Source organism: Mastigoproctus giganteus, chromosome 9, assembly GCF_048544385.1.
Source record: "Mastigoproctus giganteus isolate SK-2022 chromosome 9, ASM4854438v1, whole genome shotgun sequence".
In the NCBI taxonomy this organism is placed as follows: domain Eukaryota; kingdom Metazoa; phylum Arthropoda; class Arachnida; order Uropygi; family Thelyphonidae; genus Mastigoproctus; species Mastigoproctus giganteus.
This window is the reverse complement of record NC_143583.1, coordinates 193,663,610-193,684,529: the sequence shown is the minus strand read 5'-3', so window position 1 is coordinate 193,684,529 and position 20,920 is coordinate 193,663,610. Positions and strand designations below refer to the sequence as shown.

General features: G+C 37.7%; 1 protein-coding gene across 2 annotated transcripts in view; it reads right to left on the bottom strand.

The window, feature by feature from the left end:
* The window catches only part of LOC150080992 (A disintegrin and metalloproteinase with thrombospondin motifs like), a 95,158-nt gene that overhangs the window by 43,167 nt on the left and 31,071 nt on the right, over positions 1-20,920 (bottom strand). The window contains exons 3-11 of one of the 2 annotated variants that reach the window (XM_090382149.1): positions 20,239-20,305; positions 15,410-15,615; positions 11,940-12,032; positions 11,075-11,318; positions 10,747-10,925; positions 7,926-7,997; positions 2,914-3,121; positions 2,687-2,813; positions 2,171-2,335 (exon numbers count right to left, since the gene is read on the bottom strand). In XM_090382149.1, the coding sequence (XP_090238275.1) occupies positions 2,171-2,335; positions 2,687-2,813; positions 2,914-3,121; positions 7,926-7,997; positions 10,747-10,925; positions 11,075-11,318; positions 11,940-12,032; positions 15,410-15,615; positions 20,239-20,305 (1,361 nt within the window). The remainder of the gene's footprint in view (positions 1-2,170; positions 2,336-2,686; positions 2,814-2,913; positions 3,122-7,925; positions 7,998-10,746; positions 10,926-11,074; positions 11,319-11,939; positions 12,033-15,409; positions 15,616-20,238; positions 20,306-20,920) is intronic. The other variant, XM_090382150.1, reaches the window with a different exon arrangement.

The following is a 20,920-nucleotide window of genomic DNA, read 5'->3' as shown; positions in this document are numbered from 1 at the left end:
TATTAAATACAACTTATAAGGATACTTGGATTCAACCAACAGCAAATGCACACATGTGAGCTCTATAGGGCTTCAAAAACACCAGCTGAAATTTCATTCGAACTTTAAGTCCTGTAATACAGCATCAGCCAAAGAAACAAAACCGTCCCATTTCACCTATCCATACCTTTGCAACGATTTGTCTAGATCTTCTTTGAATTTATTTAAGCTCTCCACTTGCACAACATCAGATGGAAGTTTGCCTTTAGCCAGCGTGTGGTTGATTGCTGGAACAAACTTCCACACATCTATTCTGCAACCATCCTTCCTCAATTTGAATTTATGTCCTCTCGTGTGCGTAGTCTGAGCAAAAGGAAGGATCCCATTATTCGTAGGCTACAGCTGCTGTTGTTAAATTATGCAGGCAATACGAAAATCGATGTGAGAGAAATGCATTAGCGCTTAGAGTGGAACTGTTATTAAAGTAGTGTGACCGAAGAGATTATAAGGTGAACATGATTAGAATAGCAAACGGTGTTTGTAATTAACGACGAAAATTGCAGAACTTAACCGAATAAGGCAAATACCATTACTAAAATAAAGAGATTTCTTGGTTTATGATATCGAAAGCATAAAGATGTATTCATTTATGGTGTGTTTTGTGTGATGGTTGGGTCCTCCACTCAGAACACGGAAGTTCGGGAGAAATCAGCCGTTCTCTGATTTGTTCCCATTGCGTTGCCCTTGTCAGTAGCAATCAATGGATGCGGGAAAACTTGGGAAGCGTGATAACATTTCTCTTTGTGACGAGGCCACCCGGGTCGAAGTAACAAGATGGTGTTAAATGAAATGCGGCGGAAACTACAACTGTTTGGGGAAGATAAAAAAAAAGGAGAGATACTAAAAGAAAGTTACGCCATTTGGAGGTTAAAAGGGTTAATCACTAACTGCGGTCTTGACGACCCTGACCTCCGGGCTCTCCCAAGGCAAGGATGAAAATGTTTACATGCTGAAGAACATAATTCAACACTCATTAGTCGCAGCGACAACCTTGACCCTTTTTCTCCCGATGTTAGAAATCTGACAGAAGTATGTCTAAATCAGTTGCGAGAATTAACAGCAGCCTTAGAAGATGAAGAGTCCTGCAGTGTTCGTTCCAAGTAGTTTATTTGTCTACAGTTGCGTGATCCTCGAGTAATCATGACTGGCCTCTTTGCGAAATAAATATTTAAAATTCATTACAGGTCGCAATTTCTCATCATAAAAATTTAAACTGAACTAGGGTGACCAAGGGCTGTAGAATGACTCCGAGAAACGCCAGGGATGTATGTTTTCGTTTATTAAAAGGAAGTTCGCCGTTCTCAGCTGCATGAAAGTCTTCTGGACAATATTGGTAAAGAACCCTTTAATATAAATATGTTCTGTCTAAATAGGAAATCATTTATTACCCTGATTCAAAGCAGAAAAAATCTTTATCAAAAGTCTGTCAGTACTACAGCCACTAAGAATTCGAATGTGAGTCCAAATAATCAGAGCGTCATCCTGGCCGCTGAAACACTTACAAAACGATGAAAGTACTTTAATATTCCTTTTAAATTGTACAAAATGGTGGCAGGGTTAAGGAATGGACAATTTCAATTTTTCTCAAATGTTAAATAGACAGAGAATGAGAAAACATACAAAAGTCTGTATTACTAAGTACTTTAAGGTTAAAAAAAAGTCCTTAAGAGGTTGCCTAAATGATAAATGGGCATCAAAAATTTAATCAAAGACAACGCGGATAAACTAGCAGATCATACACTAATAGAAGTTGGAGAGGATACAGTTTGTTCAATTAATGGTCGTTACCATGAGAACAACGGGCCTCTGTAGCCGAGTGGTCAGAAGCGGGAGTGCAGTAGCACACGCTCTTTGAGTACACGGGGGTTCATCAAGCCCCAGACCACTAAATACGGTCAATCTGTCAACCTACACTGGACCAGATTATGGTCCATTTACTTTACTTTACCACGAGAACATGGGATCACGCTGGAATTGCCATCTACGAGTTGTACATTTTAACTATGATAAATTGTCATGGAAAGATAAACCCATACCGATATATGTTTTTATTTTTATTTTTAAGTGACTGCCCTGGATATATAGAATTTATATCAAATACCACTGCGAGACTTCAGATTGGAGTACTCACTTGAGAAAGTGTTTGAACTGCTCCACGCTGCACGAGGACCACTGGAATCCCCTCTCGGTGTGACGCAAATCGCTCATGATAAATCCGTCTTCCCAAGGGCAACGAGCCGCTCCGGGACCGCCAAGGTAGCTGGGAGGTGGAGATCCATCATGAACACAACCTAATCTAACAATAAAAGAGACAGAATATCAGAAGGCAGCTGCAAAATATAACTCCCTACCCCAATGTTTTCATTGAAACTCGAGTAGAGCCATGTTTTATGTCGTATTTTACAGTTAAGAGCGTTTCTCTTTACCCTCATAAAGGAGAAACGGTCCGTCTTCTCAATTACCACAAAATTATGAGACACACCCATTAAAAAGTCCCAGGACATTGGAAATCAGTGTTGCTCATTTTCACCTGGATGTCTTCTCTGTATTGTCGTTTAATGAAGAGTCGTGGAACTTTTTTGACAGGTACTCCTCATTAGATCCTTACATAACTAAAAAAATCTACACATAGGTTACATTTACTCACAGATGGCCCACCTCGTGGGCAGCTACGATGATGCCACTAAAGCCTCCGCTGTCTTCAATAATCGCTACGCTGTTCACCTTTTCCAGCCTTTTGTTTACTACGCATGCTCCTCCTACATAAGCAAAACCTACAAAGAAAGGGAGAGTTTCTTATGGTAATATAAAGATTTCAGGGAATGAAGCTGTAAATATTCGGTGCTGTGAAATAAAGACTTTTCCCTCCCTTACCTGCTGTTCCACGACTACAGCGTCCTCCTTCATATTGTCTTCTGCACATGTCCAACTTCGTGATGACCACGGCGACATCATAAGAAGGCATTCGAGCCTCCCGATAGAGATATTTTCCTATATCGGTGAGGGCAGCAGCAGCATCAATAGCATCGTGATTGGGACGAGGAAGTCGATTCTGCTCCAGATACGGAGTGGCTTCTGGGTTCTGGAAAGAATTTTTGTTAAACGTTTAGTGTGTTGCGAAAAACAGTCCAGGAATGAAGAAAGTTATGCGACATTATTTTAAATAATAATAATACGATTAGTTATAGAAGATATATGAAGAATATTTAGACCTCGAGACAAGAGAGGGTTTACTAATATAAAAATGGATTGCGCATTTTCATTGTTTTAGGGAGTGGGGAGACGAGGGGAAAGTCTCTAAATCTAAACGTCATAGCAAGAAACAACAGACAACCGAATAATGTTTGGGTTATCAGTTGAACTAGACGAATGCAACTTGTTAGATTTTAACGATCACAAATATTCTCAGAAAGTAAAGTTTGCATTCGTCTGACCTTTTTGATGAAGTGCAGAAGCTTAACATCCAAACAGCCGACTTTATCCCTTGTTCTAATTGTATTGTTAAAGAAGAACATTTTCTTTGATGAAGTCCAAGTTCTTAAAGGATTATGTTTTGTCTGTCACAAAGATTTCACGCGCAAAAATAGGAAATCAAACTGAAAACTCTAAACATCTTAAGCTTACATTTGTGCTGAATGCCACTTGGGAGAGAAAATAGGAGAAAACCTAATTATGACAAATAAACAATATTTTCCTGCTTCAATACTCCTGAGAACTCTTGTTAAGCTAAGATGATTAAATTCCATGTGGAGAATACTTTAATTTCTTGGAACGAGACCTTGGAGTCATTAAAGATGAAAAGTTTTAACAAAGTTTGTTTTCTGTTCACTGAATCAGTAAGGGATTAAATATTGACAATGCATAATATGCGCAGGATTCGTTTCGTAAAATTACTTTTCCACTAAGCATTTGTCGTTATAGACCCCAACATATTCAAAGGAATATACAAACGTTTGGCAGTTGGGCCAAACAGGTTCCAATTGCAAGAGTTAGACTAGTTTAAGGTGATTCTTGTTTTCTCATGTTCCTGCTGCATCAGAAATTAAGGACCCTTCTTATTTCTATTGGAATTTAATTAATACTTAACGAGTTTGGAAGAACCTCGGCTCGAAGTTATCAACTGCTAATTTTCGGGAGACTACTGTCTCTAAATTTCGTATCTTCCATATTGGTTCGTTTCGGTCAAAGAACCATTCTGCATGCCCAAATTTTCCCTCGAACTCCAATAATATCTTTTAAAAGGTGTACAAAACGAGAACAACGAAATCCTCAGAGAGCACTATACACCCATCCCCTACTAAGACTAGTTAACCAATATGGCATTGAAAAGAAAAGTTTGAATAAATGAGAATCTTCACGGCCAAATAGTTATTCGAAAAAATTATGTTTCTGTTTCAATATAGGGGAAGGTTTCCTGAATTGGACCACCTTGTTAAATATAAGATATTAACATTTGTGCTAGCATCTAACGAAGAATTGTTATACATTTTTGCCAGTAGAATGCCACAATATTTTCGCCTTCATTGAGCAAGTAGGGCGAAATTGAAAAGTATGTTTTTGATGCGCTTTATCTTATTTGAAGGCTTTCAATTCTCGTGATAATTTCTCGGTGATTTCTGAATCTTTATAATTGATTAATATTCATCAATAGAATCGAATTTCCTCGAATTATTGCCGATTTTCTTGCTTTGTTATCTTTTGACTACTCTACTTGAGAATGCTGAATACAAGATAGCGCTTTGTTGCTTAGAATGTACTTGTGGTCCAATGAAGGAAACGTATTTTCAAAGATTCTTTTTAACTGTTGTGTCAATTAACTTGATACTTCGCAAAAATAGATAATTCAGGAAAATATGTTTAAACTAATAGTATTATGAATCGGGCAATTTATTAATGTTTGAAACTTGTTAATCCAGAATCCATATCGCGCTTAAGAGTGAGCTGGCCTTCATCCAGGCCGGTGGTTGCGTTCGCAATTTCAATATGTCAGTTGTTTGGATAAACATACTCTATGGTTGTTTCTATTTCTGTTGCCATAACGAGAGTTTGGCCAGTTGACAGGAATGTATTTCAAGATCACCATTTCTCTCCATCTGTGGTACTCAGCAATCTAACACCCAAAGAAGGCATTTCTCCAACAATTGCTACTATTTTTTGAACGAAGAAAAGAGAACTGTTCTTGAACTTACAAGCAATCTCTTCAGATGAAACAGCGACAGCCTAAAGGAATAAACTTAAATACCAACAGGGTCCCAGAACTCCGGGACCTATTGAAGAACAGCAAGATAATGAAAGCTGGTATTGCTTTGTGATGTTTAATGGATGCACGACATGATGCAATGCATATCATGTCATAGATGGGTACATGATGAATGCGATGGAGTTAAAAAGAGCAAAAATTCTATTTCCTAAGAGTTGGCTACTGTACATCTGTATTATATATTCCATTGTGTACAAAAATCAGTATTTTATGATTCTGGAACAATTCAACCTCTCGTCCAGTCAAGGAACCAGGCACGTTGAACCACATCTACAATTTCAGAATGTATTTATTTAAAGTCGTCTAACGTCATTACACATATGATTGATTACTATTTGGTAAAAGTATTTATGCTGATTCACATAAAATTTCAAGACTTTTACCAACGTGTTTCGAAAAGATTAGCTCAAGGGAAAATTCATTAAATATAGAAAAATTGAGCAGCCAAGTAGATGATTATAAAAATGATCTTGAAATATAAATGGAACAAACTTCTATGAGAATAATATAGGCGACATCAATCAAGCTATAATAAAAATATTTCAAAAGTGTATTTGTAATAGGAGAGATAAAGATCAATTTAAAGGAAGAGAAATGACATGGAAAACAATGGATTTCATGAAAAGGGATTTAACCCCCTCCCCAATAAAATGAAATTTTCAGAAAAATGCAAATCTATCCGAAAAAGACGATGATGAAAAGTTTGCAAAGATCTTTAATTTTTGTGATTTTTGGAGGGAAACGAAAAATTATTGTAAAATAAAGAAGAATGGTACACTTACAAAGAACAGAGATAAAATATTCAAAAGAATAGAATTTTTACACAGAGATATAGAGGAGGAAATGAAGAATGGAGAAGATGGAATTTTGATTGAACTTCTGAGACAGGGAGGACATGTGGTTGTGGCTTAATCTTTATTAAGCCACAAACCAATGTCTTAAATTCAGAAAAATCTCCAAAATAATGCTTATCTTTAAACAAAGGCTACAAAGAAGAAAAAGAGAACTATAATAGATCGTATCCATAGAATTAGGCAGTTAATCAAAAAAGGGAAAAAGGAATATAACAACCCACTGTTCCTTAGCATGTGTGAATTGTTCCATTATCGGTTATAACTAGAAATGCATTTAGGCACAAATTAACTATCAGATGGCTGGGGTTATTTCATCGTATCATCAAAGTAATTTGCTGACTGCATTCTTAAAGAGTCAGAGAAAAGCGTCTCAAAGACAGTAATTAAAAAATCATAAAGTGTGAAATTTAAATTTTTTTCTCGGTTCGTCGAGTAATTAGAATTGTCCAGAGGAGGACTATTTAATGAAGCAGAGAAGATGGAAAATTGGCAAGGTTTTAATTAGGAGTCACCCGTTTCCATTGCCCATTCTTTATAAGTGATAGATCGATTTTGCTTCTTAATTAAAGAGAAATTGTAATATTTGTGAATAGCATACAGCCTGTAGTCTTTCTTAGAATTGCATCTTTATTACAGTTTTTTCTTTCATTCGTTGCTTTAATTACACGTTTCTTTTTTTCATATACCTGAAGTCGCTCAGCAATATGGACAGAATTTATATCTTATTATCTTCTCTCCTTTGATTTTCTTAAAGGTTTCTATTCGAACAGCCGATTCATCAGCACCAGACCTTTTGAAAATCAACGGATTTAATGGTGAAAATGCCAAAGATTTAGGCAACGTGGCAGTTACCCAGCTTGTTTCTGCTATCTTCGCTGTAAATATCCAAAGATTTTTTTTGCAATACATTTAGCTTTTAAGAAGAATATAACGGAAGTTGGGTCTTCGAATTAGCCATGAGTTCTTTCTTTCTACGAAGGAACCCTTAATTTCTTGAACGGTTCTTTTAGGGAATGTCTTTTTGATACTTTAACCAGAAAATATATCCTTCATAATCAGGCGAACAAGCATGCTGAAATAAATGGGACATTGTCGGATTTTTTGTATCTTAAAAAACAGACAGAAGCTCGATTATTTTTGCACTGTTGCAGTTTCCAGTGATCTAATTGGATGGTAGTTCCCCATCTTATACCTCCTTCTGTGCGGAAATTGTCGACGAGCGACACTGTGGTCCAACAGTACAATTCTTCTATGAATTTATGCTGGGCGGATGTAACTGAAAGGTATTTGATTTCAAACATCATTCCAATTGAGAGTTTTCAGCCTGAAATGAAGATAAAAGAACTGGAATTAATATCAATCAAGTTATCTGCATTTTAAACTGTAACACGACTCCCGGAAAGACCTGGATTTAGTGTTTCGATTTTATGCACGAAAACTTCGTGGAAGATTAAATAACATCACAGGAAACTTTTCCAACAATACCACTTCAAATTTCTTAAAAACGTTATGGACTGGAAAATCTGACATCATCTCATCTATGGAAGGCCAGAAGACCATACTGATAAAGATTTTATCTTCTTGAAGGGATTTGTATTGCGAATAGGTCCAGTGGATTACATAGTTAATTAAATTTTCTCTCTGAACATTAAGTCCTCAGAAAAGTGGGGACAATCTACAAAGTTATAGAAAATTGCTCACCAAGCTACATGTTAATGTCTAATTTCGCAATTAGGTGTACAACACAACAGACAGTAAATAATGTAACTTACCTTGGCTACAATCATTCCTGCCAGACTAATGCGAATCTTCGGGCTGGACAACTGCTTGTATCGCAAGTCTACCTGACAGGAAAGAAGGAAAAATTAAGACATTAAGAAATGATTCAGGAGATTGCAGGCAGAAATGTTAATCCATTTATACGTGGTATGAGTGCTTGTAAACATATACCCCCCCGCCCCCTAGTCAGTGAGGTAAGTCTGAATTTAACATTATGTGCAGATATGTGAAAATAAGATCATTATGACAGTACATACTACGCTGTCATAGTAAGAACCTGAATTGTGCCCACCTACGAAACAACTCTCTTAAAGATTGAAACTGGCATCTTGGAAAAATAATCTTTGGTCTTTGGTGCAGCTAGCTGAAAGTTTGTGAAAATTTCAAAGGCTTTCAAATCAGGAACGAACTCAGCATGAAAGGAAGTAATTCAAGTCTTAAACTAGTTTCCTCAAGAGAAACAACTAGAATATAATTCTAAATGTCATCATGGTATGTCAAAAACTTAAACTTAATTTACAGAGTCCTATTTGCGCCGCTCTTTAGCTTACAGATTTAGCATAAATATTGCAAATAACCCCAAGAAGACGAGGATTTGGGAACACTTAATGGTGGGGCAGCAATACGTTGGATATTGCTGCAGGCGTGCAATGTACTTTTCTTTTGAGTATTCACGATCTATTTCGCAAAGTTAAATCAAGTGAAGATAATTGAATGAATTAATTGCTTCTGTGGTTCTGAAGAGGCTTGGGATCATGTATTTTATAACTACCAGGAATGTGCAAGTCTGTGATTTGAATGGAACCAAGTTAGACTAGTTTTACAGAGGACGATAAACAATTATTAAACTTTAAAGAGGAGTTTCCAAGAGCATGTGTTTAATTGGAAGATAACTATACTATGATATGAATCTTTTTAAAACTAACTACAGATCAGACTGGATGAATTCCTGCAGGGAAACTATATGGTTATAAATTCGAACGCAATTTTTATATTAAATATCTTAGGAGTAAGTATGGATGAGAGGCAAAGTATTCTGAATATGGTGGGTTGCTTACTCCTAATTTAATGCATAACTATAATTGAAATGATAAGTCGTTGCCTTTCATGAATTACGGGATTGGTTTCCTTTGGAAAAAGCTAACCAATTTTGGGAGTCTCTCTCAGTCTTTAGGGTATTGAGGTGAACCTTGCTCCTGTTCTATTGTATCGTGGCTTCGGCTGCTTGAACTTTCCTAGGCTAACTAAATCAAGTCTCGGCTTATCATTATGCTGCCTAAGTGAACTTAGTGACTGATCCTGAGTGGTGCCTCAAGGTAGTACCTGGCGACATTGCAAATGGTGGCCTATTGTGTTAACTTGGTGATTGAATCCTGATGATGGTTTATTGTGCTGCCTTAGTAAGTCATCCCGGATGGTATCTTGCTACTGGTTGATGGCTCATTGTGCTACCTTAGTGAGTGATCAAAACGATAATGCTGGACATTGGCTGTCACTGCCTAAACACAACAAATGTAATGAAAAGGTATGTCTTTCTGGCCCAATTTTCCTGTTGTGAGGACCGAAAAACCCCGAATAGTTTATGGAGGGGGCACTTCAACCGAATGAAATCGGATAACTACAGCCTCGAATGAAGAACACTAGAAATTTCTCCAGTTATCGACGGTAACCCAACCCAAACCTCTCTAACGAGTGACAGTTGAAAGGTCGGTTAACCAGATTTATGCACAACTAAGCACATAAACTGACCTTCATGTCATAAGAAGTTTGCAAATAAATACTCTGACGTATTCATATCCTGAAGTCGCTTTTCACTTTTCTAAATACAAGAACTTCAAAAACCGCTCCGAATTGCTCGGCTGGATATGATTGGAAGAATCATCCTGCACATGCTATCTAAGTCTTTTAGAAGTTTCTTCGAATTATCATTTTAAATCTTTTTTTCAAATTTAAATGATTATTATGATAAGATCACGACAAGCAGAGCAAATTCAGATTAAGAGGGCCTGACTTCCGATGAAACCAAAGAACGAGCTACATTCTTTGAGAAATACTTTTTCAGCGAAGAAGGAACACTCCACCTTTTAATATCTGTTTCCATAAGGGAAACAACGCAACTATTGTTTCTCTCCCCCCCTCCCCACGACAGCACACTTTCAGTTGATTCCATTTTCGGCAAATGTCACAACCGCGGAGAATATCTCTTTGTAGTTATGTCTTTCCCTTATTCATCCCTCCAGGAAGGAACAGTCAAAAATCGCGTTCCGTCTTTTGGTCAAGGACGCAAATTGTAAGGAGAGATAATTCGTGACTGACAGTCTCCCTTGGACACAACAGTATGTTCTGCCGAGTGAAGGCCATCTGCGTACATCACGATGACATAAAGAGGTCCTTCTCTTCTGATAGACTACGATTTCTTTTCTGCACATCACACAAGCCTTGAACTTCGAGGCATAGTAATTAGCGATAATTACTCAGCACACACCCTCTCTTCCTCGACTGTGTAATTACGTGCTCGCTCTTTTGAGTCCCCCCCACATCTATTGCTGCGCACGAGACCTCTTCCCCACGTTATATTTTAAATCGGATTTCGAAATTTTCTCTCATTCTATCGAAACTGTGAGAGAATAAACAGAGTTAAAAACAACGATGAATTTTTTAAGTTAAATACCCTTTATATTTATATAGTTTTATCGTAAATTCATCATAATCGGCATCCAATTTCTATTGGTGGGTGAGGAAAATTGAATTTGAAGCAGCTGCACTTTTCTATCACTTGCAAACTTTCTATGAAACCAAATCAAAATTACTCACCCCATTCCAGAAGCTGACGAAGTACCGCTTAATGAAATGACTGTCTCTTCCATGAATCAGGAACGATTCGTAGTCCACGACCATGAGCACCTCTGGCCAAACTGTATCTGGAATAGCCCGCTTCTTGATTTTGTGGTCTATTTTGGTGCCATTTATGGGGTTTTCCTGGTCCATGGGCACTGAAATATAAGATATCCGCAATCAGCGACGCCACTGATGAAATTAAGAATTTAATGAATTCTAAAAACACCAAAAGAAATTTACTAAAGGAGACCGAGTGTCTCTGCTTATACAGAGTGACTTTAATCCTGAGAATAAAAGCACTTACAAGAATCCAAAAGGTAATCCTTGTCGATATCTGCCCTCCGATACACAATATGGCTGCCCAAAGAAGATCCTCTTTCGCTATTGCTCGGTGCGCGATCCACGGAGCGAATCCGTGAAGCGTTTCTTCGGCGTTCATATTCTTCATCTTCATCCAGGAACATCTCGTCGTCAACGAAGCCACCCTCGGGCAACACTAGATATGGCGGTACAGGTTTTATCACCAGGTCATTACTCACAGTGCCTTCCTACAAAAACAAAGCAGTTCGTGGTTTTAATATCCAAGGTTCCAGAAGTAGATGACAGAAGAAACAAACGCGTGGAGCATACAACTAGAAACTCCTTGTACTACTTACAAGATTCAAGTACCAAAAATTAATAGGGAAAATCCGTTAGCTTTAATTTTGAATTATCACCTATTCATATAGTTTCTAACCAAACTTCAATTGACAGACGAGGGGCATTCAGTAAGTTATCTACTTTTACTACAAGTGCGATGAAATTACAGTTTTTATACATCAAGCAAAGTTAAGTCTCTACCGTACAGTGCAATAAGGAATAACAAAAGAGATTTAAAGGAAAACGTGGATGTCACGAAATTGAAGCATCAGGCCATCATCAAATCTTAGAAAAAGATGGACATGGAACTACAGTTTGTATGGCGATACTGCCACTTTACAAATACCAGAGAAAGTATCGCTTTAAATAGTTTAAATTGAGTTGAGAATCCATAGATGGCCTCCGCTCGGGAAAGTCCAGAAATATGCCATAAATTGAAGATCTTTCGCTGAGACCAGAACAAAGTACTGAGAGAAAGAGTAAATAGGCTATGTTGTTTCTTTATTATCGAGGTATATTAGCAAACTCACCACTTCTATGTGGCCGTTATCACCTTCACGAAGGACCAAGGCTGCCATGTTGTGCGGATCGTGATAAAGAGTGCCAATATCTCCACTTTCCTCCTGTAAGGAATAAAATATAATCGCTTATGTTATCCACTTTATCTTTGAAACAAAAATTGCCAACTAATATATACTTTCTTAAACAATCTTACGTTGTTTAAGAAAGTAAAATACCAATTTCATTCAATTAAGTACAGCAGTTGGAAAATATTTGATAGTTTTAAAAAAACTAATATATTTTACATATTTTTAAATAATATTTTTGTGAAATAAGAATCTCAGGTACGCTTCGTATTAGATTATGGTTTAGACAAAATACTTCATACATAAAATGTGCCAAAACATTATTAAGTTCAGTTGGGATCAGCAGATAAGTTTCAGGAATTGATTTACGCAAAATCCCCAAAAACATTGCAGTAATGTATTCTTGTTTGTGAATAGGGAAGTTGTAAAAAGATAAAAAACGAAATGACACTTATTTTACTACATTATGATCAAACGATGCAAAGAACTAAACTTATAGAGCATAGCCAAAAAACCTACCACATCATTTGGTTTACTCAAACGATTTAAAGCCTAAAACACTCCAATCAGGTCTGTAATTTGTCTGCCCCTTTGTCCTCGTTGCCTTTCTCTGCGCCCTTCCTAAAATGGGAGCGTCCAGACGTGTGTGCAGTACTCAAGTTGGCCTAACCATTATAATGGCAAAATCACCTTTTCCTGCTGGAAAAATTCCTCTCTGTCACTAAGAGAGATCTTCCTGTTTGTGCAGATCTTGTTGGAACAGCATACCCCGATTCCTGCTAATAACCACCCTGCAATGTTGCATCATCAGCAAACTCGGACATTAAACTAAATATGCCTTCATTACTGTCATTAATACTGAACACACTGGCGGGTATAACCCTATCGGCCATCTTCAGTCTCAAGGATTTGGTGCCACTCACAAAGCTGCCAGAAGCATGGTGACGATATCGTGCCAGTCATCATTTTGATTGTGGTTATTAATCGTTTCCAGGCAATGATGTCTGGTAAACGCTGCAGTTTAAGCTGTTCAGAAAGCTGCCCTCATCTGTTGAGAGAGATGGTGCTTATGGTTTGCCCACTTCAGCAGCTAGAATTCACTCGCATATATTTTCCTAATGTGGGTTGGGGTGGCTGAAGCCCACAATTCGGCGCCGTACACTGTGATTCTTAAATATCGTGCGGTTTTAGTCTGTTTCACGTGCAAGAGGTGCTGTTTTGTTGCCCAACGTAAGTAGTTCATTTTCTTCACAATCAGGTCAATATGCAACTTGAACCTAAGTTTAGTATCGAATGTTACTCCCAGATCTGTATGCTTCTCAATAACTGGGTTAGTTTTGCCATTTAGTTTTGTATACACAAGCGTTGGCGACTTTTTGAGCGAATACACCATGATTAGAGTCTTCTGCGGATTTAGGGCCAAGCCAAATTTATCTAAGTACACGAATATGTTTAGAAGCTTATCATTAATCTGGTCACACAATACAGTATTGGTCATGGACGTTAGGATTTTAATATCGTCTGCGTAAGTGCATACATCATCTCTACCATTGCAGAACGGGATCATCATGGCGGTAAAGAGGAGTCCAGATATGACTCCACCTTGTGGAACTCCTGCAAGCGTTGGAGGATCTGATTGTCTGTATGGTAATAAATGGACTGGCAAGTAAGGAGAGCCTGTAGGAACTTCAGCAAATTTCCTTTTATTTGGAAGGCGTGCTGGAGCAGATGAAGTGTAGGGCATGTGCATCCAGACTATCGAAGTCTGCTTTTATATCAGCATATATTATTGTAATTTCCTTTCCGGCTTGGAAAGCATTTAGTATCGCGGCTTGAACTTTGAAGAGGTTAGTAATTGTTGATCTTGTAGTTATTGAATAATGAATTTGTTGAGGCTGCCCAGCCAGTATCTGACTTAACAACTTTGGCAGTAGCGCTTTCTCCAGTACTTTTAACAGGGTAGATGCAGTAGACATAGGCCTATAGTGCTCCACGAGGTTAGGCTGTGTAATTTTTGGCATTGGAATTACAGCGTACTTATTCCAATACTCAGGGAAAACTCTATGAGCAAGGATAGAGCTATAAATTGCTTGGAGTGGTTCAATTAGGTAAGGGATTAGTTTGGGAATTAATTTAGAAGAACAAACAATTCATGCCACTGAGGTAATTTAGTGTCTCGTGTATATAAAGTTAAGGAAAATTAGGCTGAATAAAGTGCTACCGGGAGTTTGTGATAGTATAGTCTTTTGTTCTGTTGTTATCTTTGGCTGCTTGGCCCCTAGTAGAACCCTACCTTGTCCGCCACCACCACTGGGAGGTGAGCCTGGCTACTCTCCACCAGAGTCACCTGAGCTTTCTGGACGGAGACCAAATAAAAAAAGGGGAGGGTGAAGTGAGTGGGGAAGACAGTAAAAGCGGGAAAAATGAGGAGGATGAGGAAAGGAGGCGTCCCCTTACGGAGCGAAGAGGAGAAGTAGGGATTTGCTCTGGCCTGGGAGTCCACTCAGACCAGAGAAAAAAAATAAAAGATTGCGGAGCAAGGGTGCACTGCAAGATGAGAGCCACTTTGGCTTGGGATGTCGGGGAATAACTGGTCCATCAAGTAATTCGGGTTGTATCCTACTCTGTACGGGTTTTTATTTATTTTACACCCTCTCAGGAGAGGGGGGAGCAAAAAGAAATAATCCGACAACCAAGGACTGGATGTCAGCCACACCTGACCTACATTAATGTATCCGAGTGTAACCTACCTCGAGGGGTTCGTGGGTGCCAGAAGGTTTCCAAATGGAAAGGGGTTTGGGCCCTATGTGAAGACGGTGAGAAGTATTGAGAGGGCAGGGTCATCTCGGTAATTGCGTTTGTCTAGTTCTCTGTTGAGGAGGGAGGGTTCTTCTGAGTGTAAAAGCTGCTTGGGCGAATGCTGAAAGTTCTTTGTAGTAGTTTTCTTCTGTGACGAATAAATGCTCCTCGTCGCGAGGAAGATAATAAAGACGCATGAGCATTACGCTTCTAAATGTGGATGATAGTTATCACAATAGTACAATATGTGGATGATAGTTATCACAATAGTACAGTACATGCTTCCAGTCTTCAGGAGAGTCACAGGTGCAGGACGGATCTTCAGCTTGGATGAAAAACCACACAACCCTTGCCCAAGATCAATTATGTCATGGTGTAGGGGGGGGGGGAAGCTCATAAAAATTCCGCCGTCTCTAAGGAATTCTAACCCAGGCCTCTTTCACATGGTGCATAAGAACGATGGTTGTAACCACTATGGTAGCCACGAGAGAATCGTACTGACAATGTAGCATATAAAGAGTGGCACTATTTTCTGAAATGCTTGCTTGCAAAAAGGACCTAAAGAGTTAAAATAGAAAACTCCATAATGATTGAATAATATGAAAAACGCTCACCTCTGGGACTTCCTCGTATTTTACTCCATTTTCGGTACTCTCCGCTGTGTAAACTTTGAATGACCTCATTTTTTCCTCAAACTCGTCGTTCTTCTGTAAGTGGAGGTGCACACTCTCGCCAAACGCTGCCAAGTGGATCTGTTTCGTATTGGTGGTAGCATCTCGCTTCGAGAGTAGCCGCAGGTGAGTGACGTCATACTCTGGAACTGCAAAGAAATGGATTTTTTTAGTGCCTAACTTTTTATCATAGTGATAGAGCAGCTGGAATGCAATATAAGATCAGCAATAAATTGAAAGATATATAAAACTGTGTTTATTTCTGCCTAGGCGTTGTTACTTTTGCAGTTAACTTACTGAGCAAGCGGATAGCTCTTGGTCCTCTGCGATATTTCGAGCTCTTCAATGCATTTTTGGGCTTGTTCTTTGGTAAAGTCTCTACTAATACTTACAGACTAAAGCAGGTACACTTAAATCGTTTTAGATTGTGAAGGGAAATTGAGAAAGCCAAATAAATGAATGAATGGTACGGACCCACTCAACAGATGGTCTTCCTTCTGTTGGTTCATCTGCGAGAAGCAACATTTAATCTTTGTTCTTATAGACTACCCTTGTTTAGCGAAGCTATTTTTAGTCCTATTCCAGCCTAAATATGTAGTATTGAGGAGCATTTAATATCTACCCAATTCAACAGAGTATCTCATTTGAGGGGCCTCGCCGCACACTGATTGTTAAAATTGCTTTTCCAAAATCTAATCAATTCGTTATACTTCACGGATTTGTACGATTAAGGAAAATATATTACTAAGCACATGATAACAACTCTCGGTGTGATTCCAAGCACGGACATCCTGGGGATTGTCCGCGCCATTGATCTGGCATATCATTTGAGTTTACGCTTGACTGAAAAAAGAAACTCACCTACTGAAACAAAATACACGCGGAAATTTGTGTTTAAATCATAAAAAAATTATTTATTACACATAATTACAAGGAATGTAACAAAGCAGTTAAGCAAATAATTATAAACCGTACAAATAATTAAGAGATTGCTGGCCTGGTTTGCCCAAGCGAAGTGCTGCAATGAAAAGTTGGTTTCATAGACAACAGATAGCTTGTCTTGTTCTTCATCGAGCTTGTTGCAGAATTTTGACTTAAAAAGGGGTAAGCTGAAGATGCTCTTCTCGCAAATGTAAGTGGTAGAAACGGCAGAAGAATTGGTGGATATTCTTTTTCTTTTTTTTTTAACTCAAGCAAACATTTATTAAATTTTTCAGTCCTGAACAACGTTTTTAGTCCAAAATCGCTGAGATATCAATAAGAGTTTCTTTTTCGGACACAGTCTGTTCATTAACCATTGACACAAAGTATTCGAATGAATTATGAGTCCAATTTTTAGTTTTGGAAATTTGGGGAAGACTCCAAAGTAGTCTGAAGGAACTTGAGATACTCATTGATATTTTCTTTAATTCGTTATCATTTTCCATCAGAAATTATGTAAAGTGCTGAAACACTCAGTAGTACTCTTCTCAAGGTAGTCAAGCTCATTTTATTCATTTATGTAAGCTTAATTTCTCCATTTAATATTGGTTTTTGAAGCTAGCGCCATTCTGATGTGGATTTTTATCAAATGACTCCAACTTACGAATTTGGTGAAGGTCATCTTGAGAACCAATTTGCAGAATTATTATCATTTTTTATGCTCCTCATTAATTTGTATTTCAACGTCAATATTTTATGCTTCAACGGATAGTAAGAGACGGATTCCTGTCTTTGACCAACGATCCATGACGAGTACAAAACCAATTCATTACTTTATAACGGTCAAAACCACCACGCCGGTTGGCGGTTTCTCTGAGTAATAAAACGAATGAGTGACTGGACTGAACCTACAGGTGGAGGGGGACACTTGTCACGCCAATCTCTCACTCCGCTAACCGCTGCCCACGCTCACTCTTTACGGGAATTTGTGGGTACTCAAATTTTTCCACTTTAAAAGAGAAAAATGATTTACTTTATGTATTGATTTTAAGAAAAATACAAATTAAGTAATCGCCATTACCGCATTTTTTTTTTAATCGTGAACCACCGATCTGGTGTGATTTAATTTGAATCATTCCACAGCAAAACACGTAATCTTGGGCCATAAAAGCTTCTAAGCGCCTGGTTACAAACAAAAATACCATCCTTCCCAAACACTGCATGGCCTGTTCATTTGCCGCCCCTGGCATCACGATTAGCCTCTTCCACGTTAACGAGGAAATTTGCGCTTAGAGATGGCAGTAATGGTTTTCAGTTCTGTGATCTGCAGCAATCAGTCCAACAAACTCATATCAAGGAAGATTGATTCATTAGGTACACATCAGTTGGTTTAATCTAGAGTGTTAATAGATGGTGGGACATATTGTGGTTAAATCATACAGTGTAATGGATTTCTAAGCCACATATGAGAATTTTCTTAATTTTGGATACGCTTGTGTATATTCATATTTTTTTTTTAGAAAGGACTTTAAAGAAAAAACTGTAAGGACTCAATTAAACGTGAGCAACAAAATATAAACGATTTTTGCGCACATCGGTGAACTTTAATCATCTTGTAGGGATAAAAAAATCCACATTATTTTAACCATAAGAGGATGCTGTGCTGAAGGTAGTGCACCTGTGTTTAATCATAGTTCGAAGAGGCTTTGCTACAAGTGTTTGAAATCCAGTGTGGTCAATACAGTGTGAAGTCACTTCGTATAAAGTTTGATTTTATGATTTTCACCAATTCGAATGAATATCATAGAAAACGAAATAATTTTCATGGCAGTCTTCTTGATCTGAGGATGTTTTGTTTGTTGCCTTCACAACTCGTCGAGATGATGTGTCATTAGGAATTTGAATCGGAATGCCATCGTAGATCATATGAATGGATTCACGAAAAAGACCAAACAGGATTTATTTTTTTTTCAAGTTATCCAAGTTGATGGCATTGATGATTTTTGAAGTAGATATGATAGTGCTACTTGAAAAAATCTTCAAACAAAAGGTTGCAGTTTATCTTTATATTTCTTAAATTGTGATTTCCAACTTCAATGCTGGAATTCACTCTATTTTTCAGATTAGGACAAATGACTGATGTCTTTAGCAACTATTCCGAAAGTGAAAAAGTTCGTGAATAATATTATTAAAAAAATCATATTGATAACCTTTCATCGTTGTCCACTTCTAGACAATACTTATTATTTTTTACCTTAAGAAAAGCAATAAAACCATCTTATAATACAATAAAAAAAAGATGTAATTAGTTTTATGTTCAAGATGCAGATCTATGAAATTTTTGAACTTTCACGAGATTTGCATCTCAAGTATAGAACTAAAATTTACAAAAACCGAATTTCAGCGCACTTCCATCAGAGTAAAATAGTTTAAGTAGTAGTGGCAATGATGCAAGAAAGCAAGCTTGTATAACACAGCCAAAGAAAAAAAAAACACACACTTCACCCATCCATACCCTCCAAGAATTTCTGTTAGTTTTGAATTTATTCTAATCATCCACTTCCACAACAACAGATAGAAACCTGTTCCAACAATCAAACATCTACTCTTTGAAAGCAAACTTCTGCACATCTATCCTGCAACCATCCTTCCCCAACTCGAATTTATGTCCCCTCATTGAGTGTGGTCTTAGCAAAAGAAAGAATACCATTAACATTTAGCTTACTCAATACATTCGAGGCCTTAAATACCCCAATCAGATCTCCATACACGTGTCTAGTCTCCAAAAGCTACAATTTGCAGAACTGAAGCTTTTCTAGATAAGAGCACCCTTTTGTTCCGTTCACCAATCTGGTTTCCCTTCTCTGAACCTGTTCCAGCAGCTCTACACCCTTCCTAAAATGAGGCTTCCAGACCTGTATGTAGTACTCAAGATGTGGCGTGACCATTGCCGTATACAATGGGATAATCACCTCCTCATCCTTGATAACCAAATTTCTGTATATCATTGACAAAAACCAATGAGCTGTCTGCACCCAGGTCTTTTCATTTCCACTACTCTGAGTGTAGTACCACACAGTTGATAAGTTACTCTGGGATTACTTCTCCCCATATGCAGTACCTTGCATTTATCAAAACTTAAACTACCATTTCTCAGCCCATTGACCTAATTTTTCTAGATCTTGTTGCAGTGACACAACAAAACTTCGTGCATCATTACTATCATTAACCACCCTGCCAATCTTTTCATGATCAAAAAACTTAGCCATTAATTCTGTTATACCTTAATAAATAAATACTGAAAACAAAAAGGGTCCAGCCCTGAATCCTGGGGGACTCCACTAAAAACACAAGTCCGCTAAGAGCGGTACCTATTGATAACCGCTCTGTCCTCTTCCACTTTGTACAGCAGTCTTTTATATACAAAAATATCAGAAGCCTTCCTGAAATCTAAGTATATGATTTCAAAATTCATTTTTGCATCCAGTTCCTTGGCCACTGCATCATAGTAAACTATTAAACTATTTGTAAAACAAAATTTAATATGTTAATTAATCAAAAAGACGGTAAAAATTTCCAAAAAACTTATCCGTTCCCACGAGCTCAAAATTCGTCGTCTTCGCCATTGTAATTTGGAGCAGATACACAAATTGCATCTTCCTCCACGGAGAATCTGCAACTGTAGTAATATGAAACTGCGCTATCTGCTCTTTCTTTTCATATTTGGGTAGTAAACATGGATACAGATTATGTTTATATTACAGTGAGTTCCTTCTATTTTATTTTTTTAAATAATCGAGAAGTTCAGGATCAGATAAGGTAAGAAATATGAAAGTACCAAACATACTCACCAGTGTCGTGGGACTGCACACCAAATATTCTCTGCAACTCCTGCGTAGTCATTCGTTTATGTATCTGCTGGGACACAAAAAACTGTCCATTAGTAAAATATATTACACAAATTATGGATTAAACCTAAAGTTCTCTTACCAGCATTTGTAACTTCCAAAAAGAGTTATTGAACTTCTCATTCAGGCATTGCAAACATGTGAACAATGCAGTAAGTGCCTGAGGCAATGGATGGTCACTGAAGCGCAGCAAATATGGAACTCCAGGAGCAGGGTCAGCTCAAGGGTATATGGCGCCCATCAATGCGAAGATTTTCATTTTGCTGTCGCTGATTAATATCGTCTAGTCCAAACAGAATTTTTAATTTTATCTGTCTATCATACGCATGATTCCGTAAGAAAAGAAGGCCGAAACATTGCACTATTAATTATACTGACATTTAAAGTACACTAAAACCATTTCGAAACAAAAAGGCGGGTTTCAACGTACAGTAGCAAAATATTTACACAAAAGAACTTTCAAATAGTAATAAACATGGTGTACAAAGACTTTAAAGATGATAAATTGGAAGGCAGAGAGTGTGAAAAACGCATCCCTTAAACTAAACATTGTTTTCCTTCGCCTTTAACACATAAAGTGTACATTAATTCTCTCTCTGTCCCCGTTTCCACAGCTACAAACTGT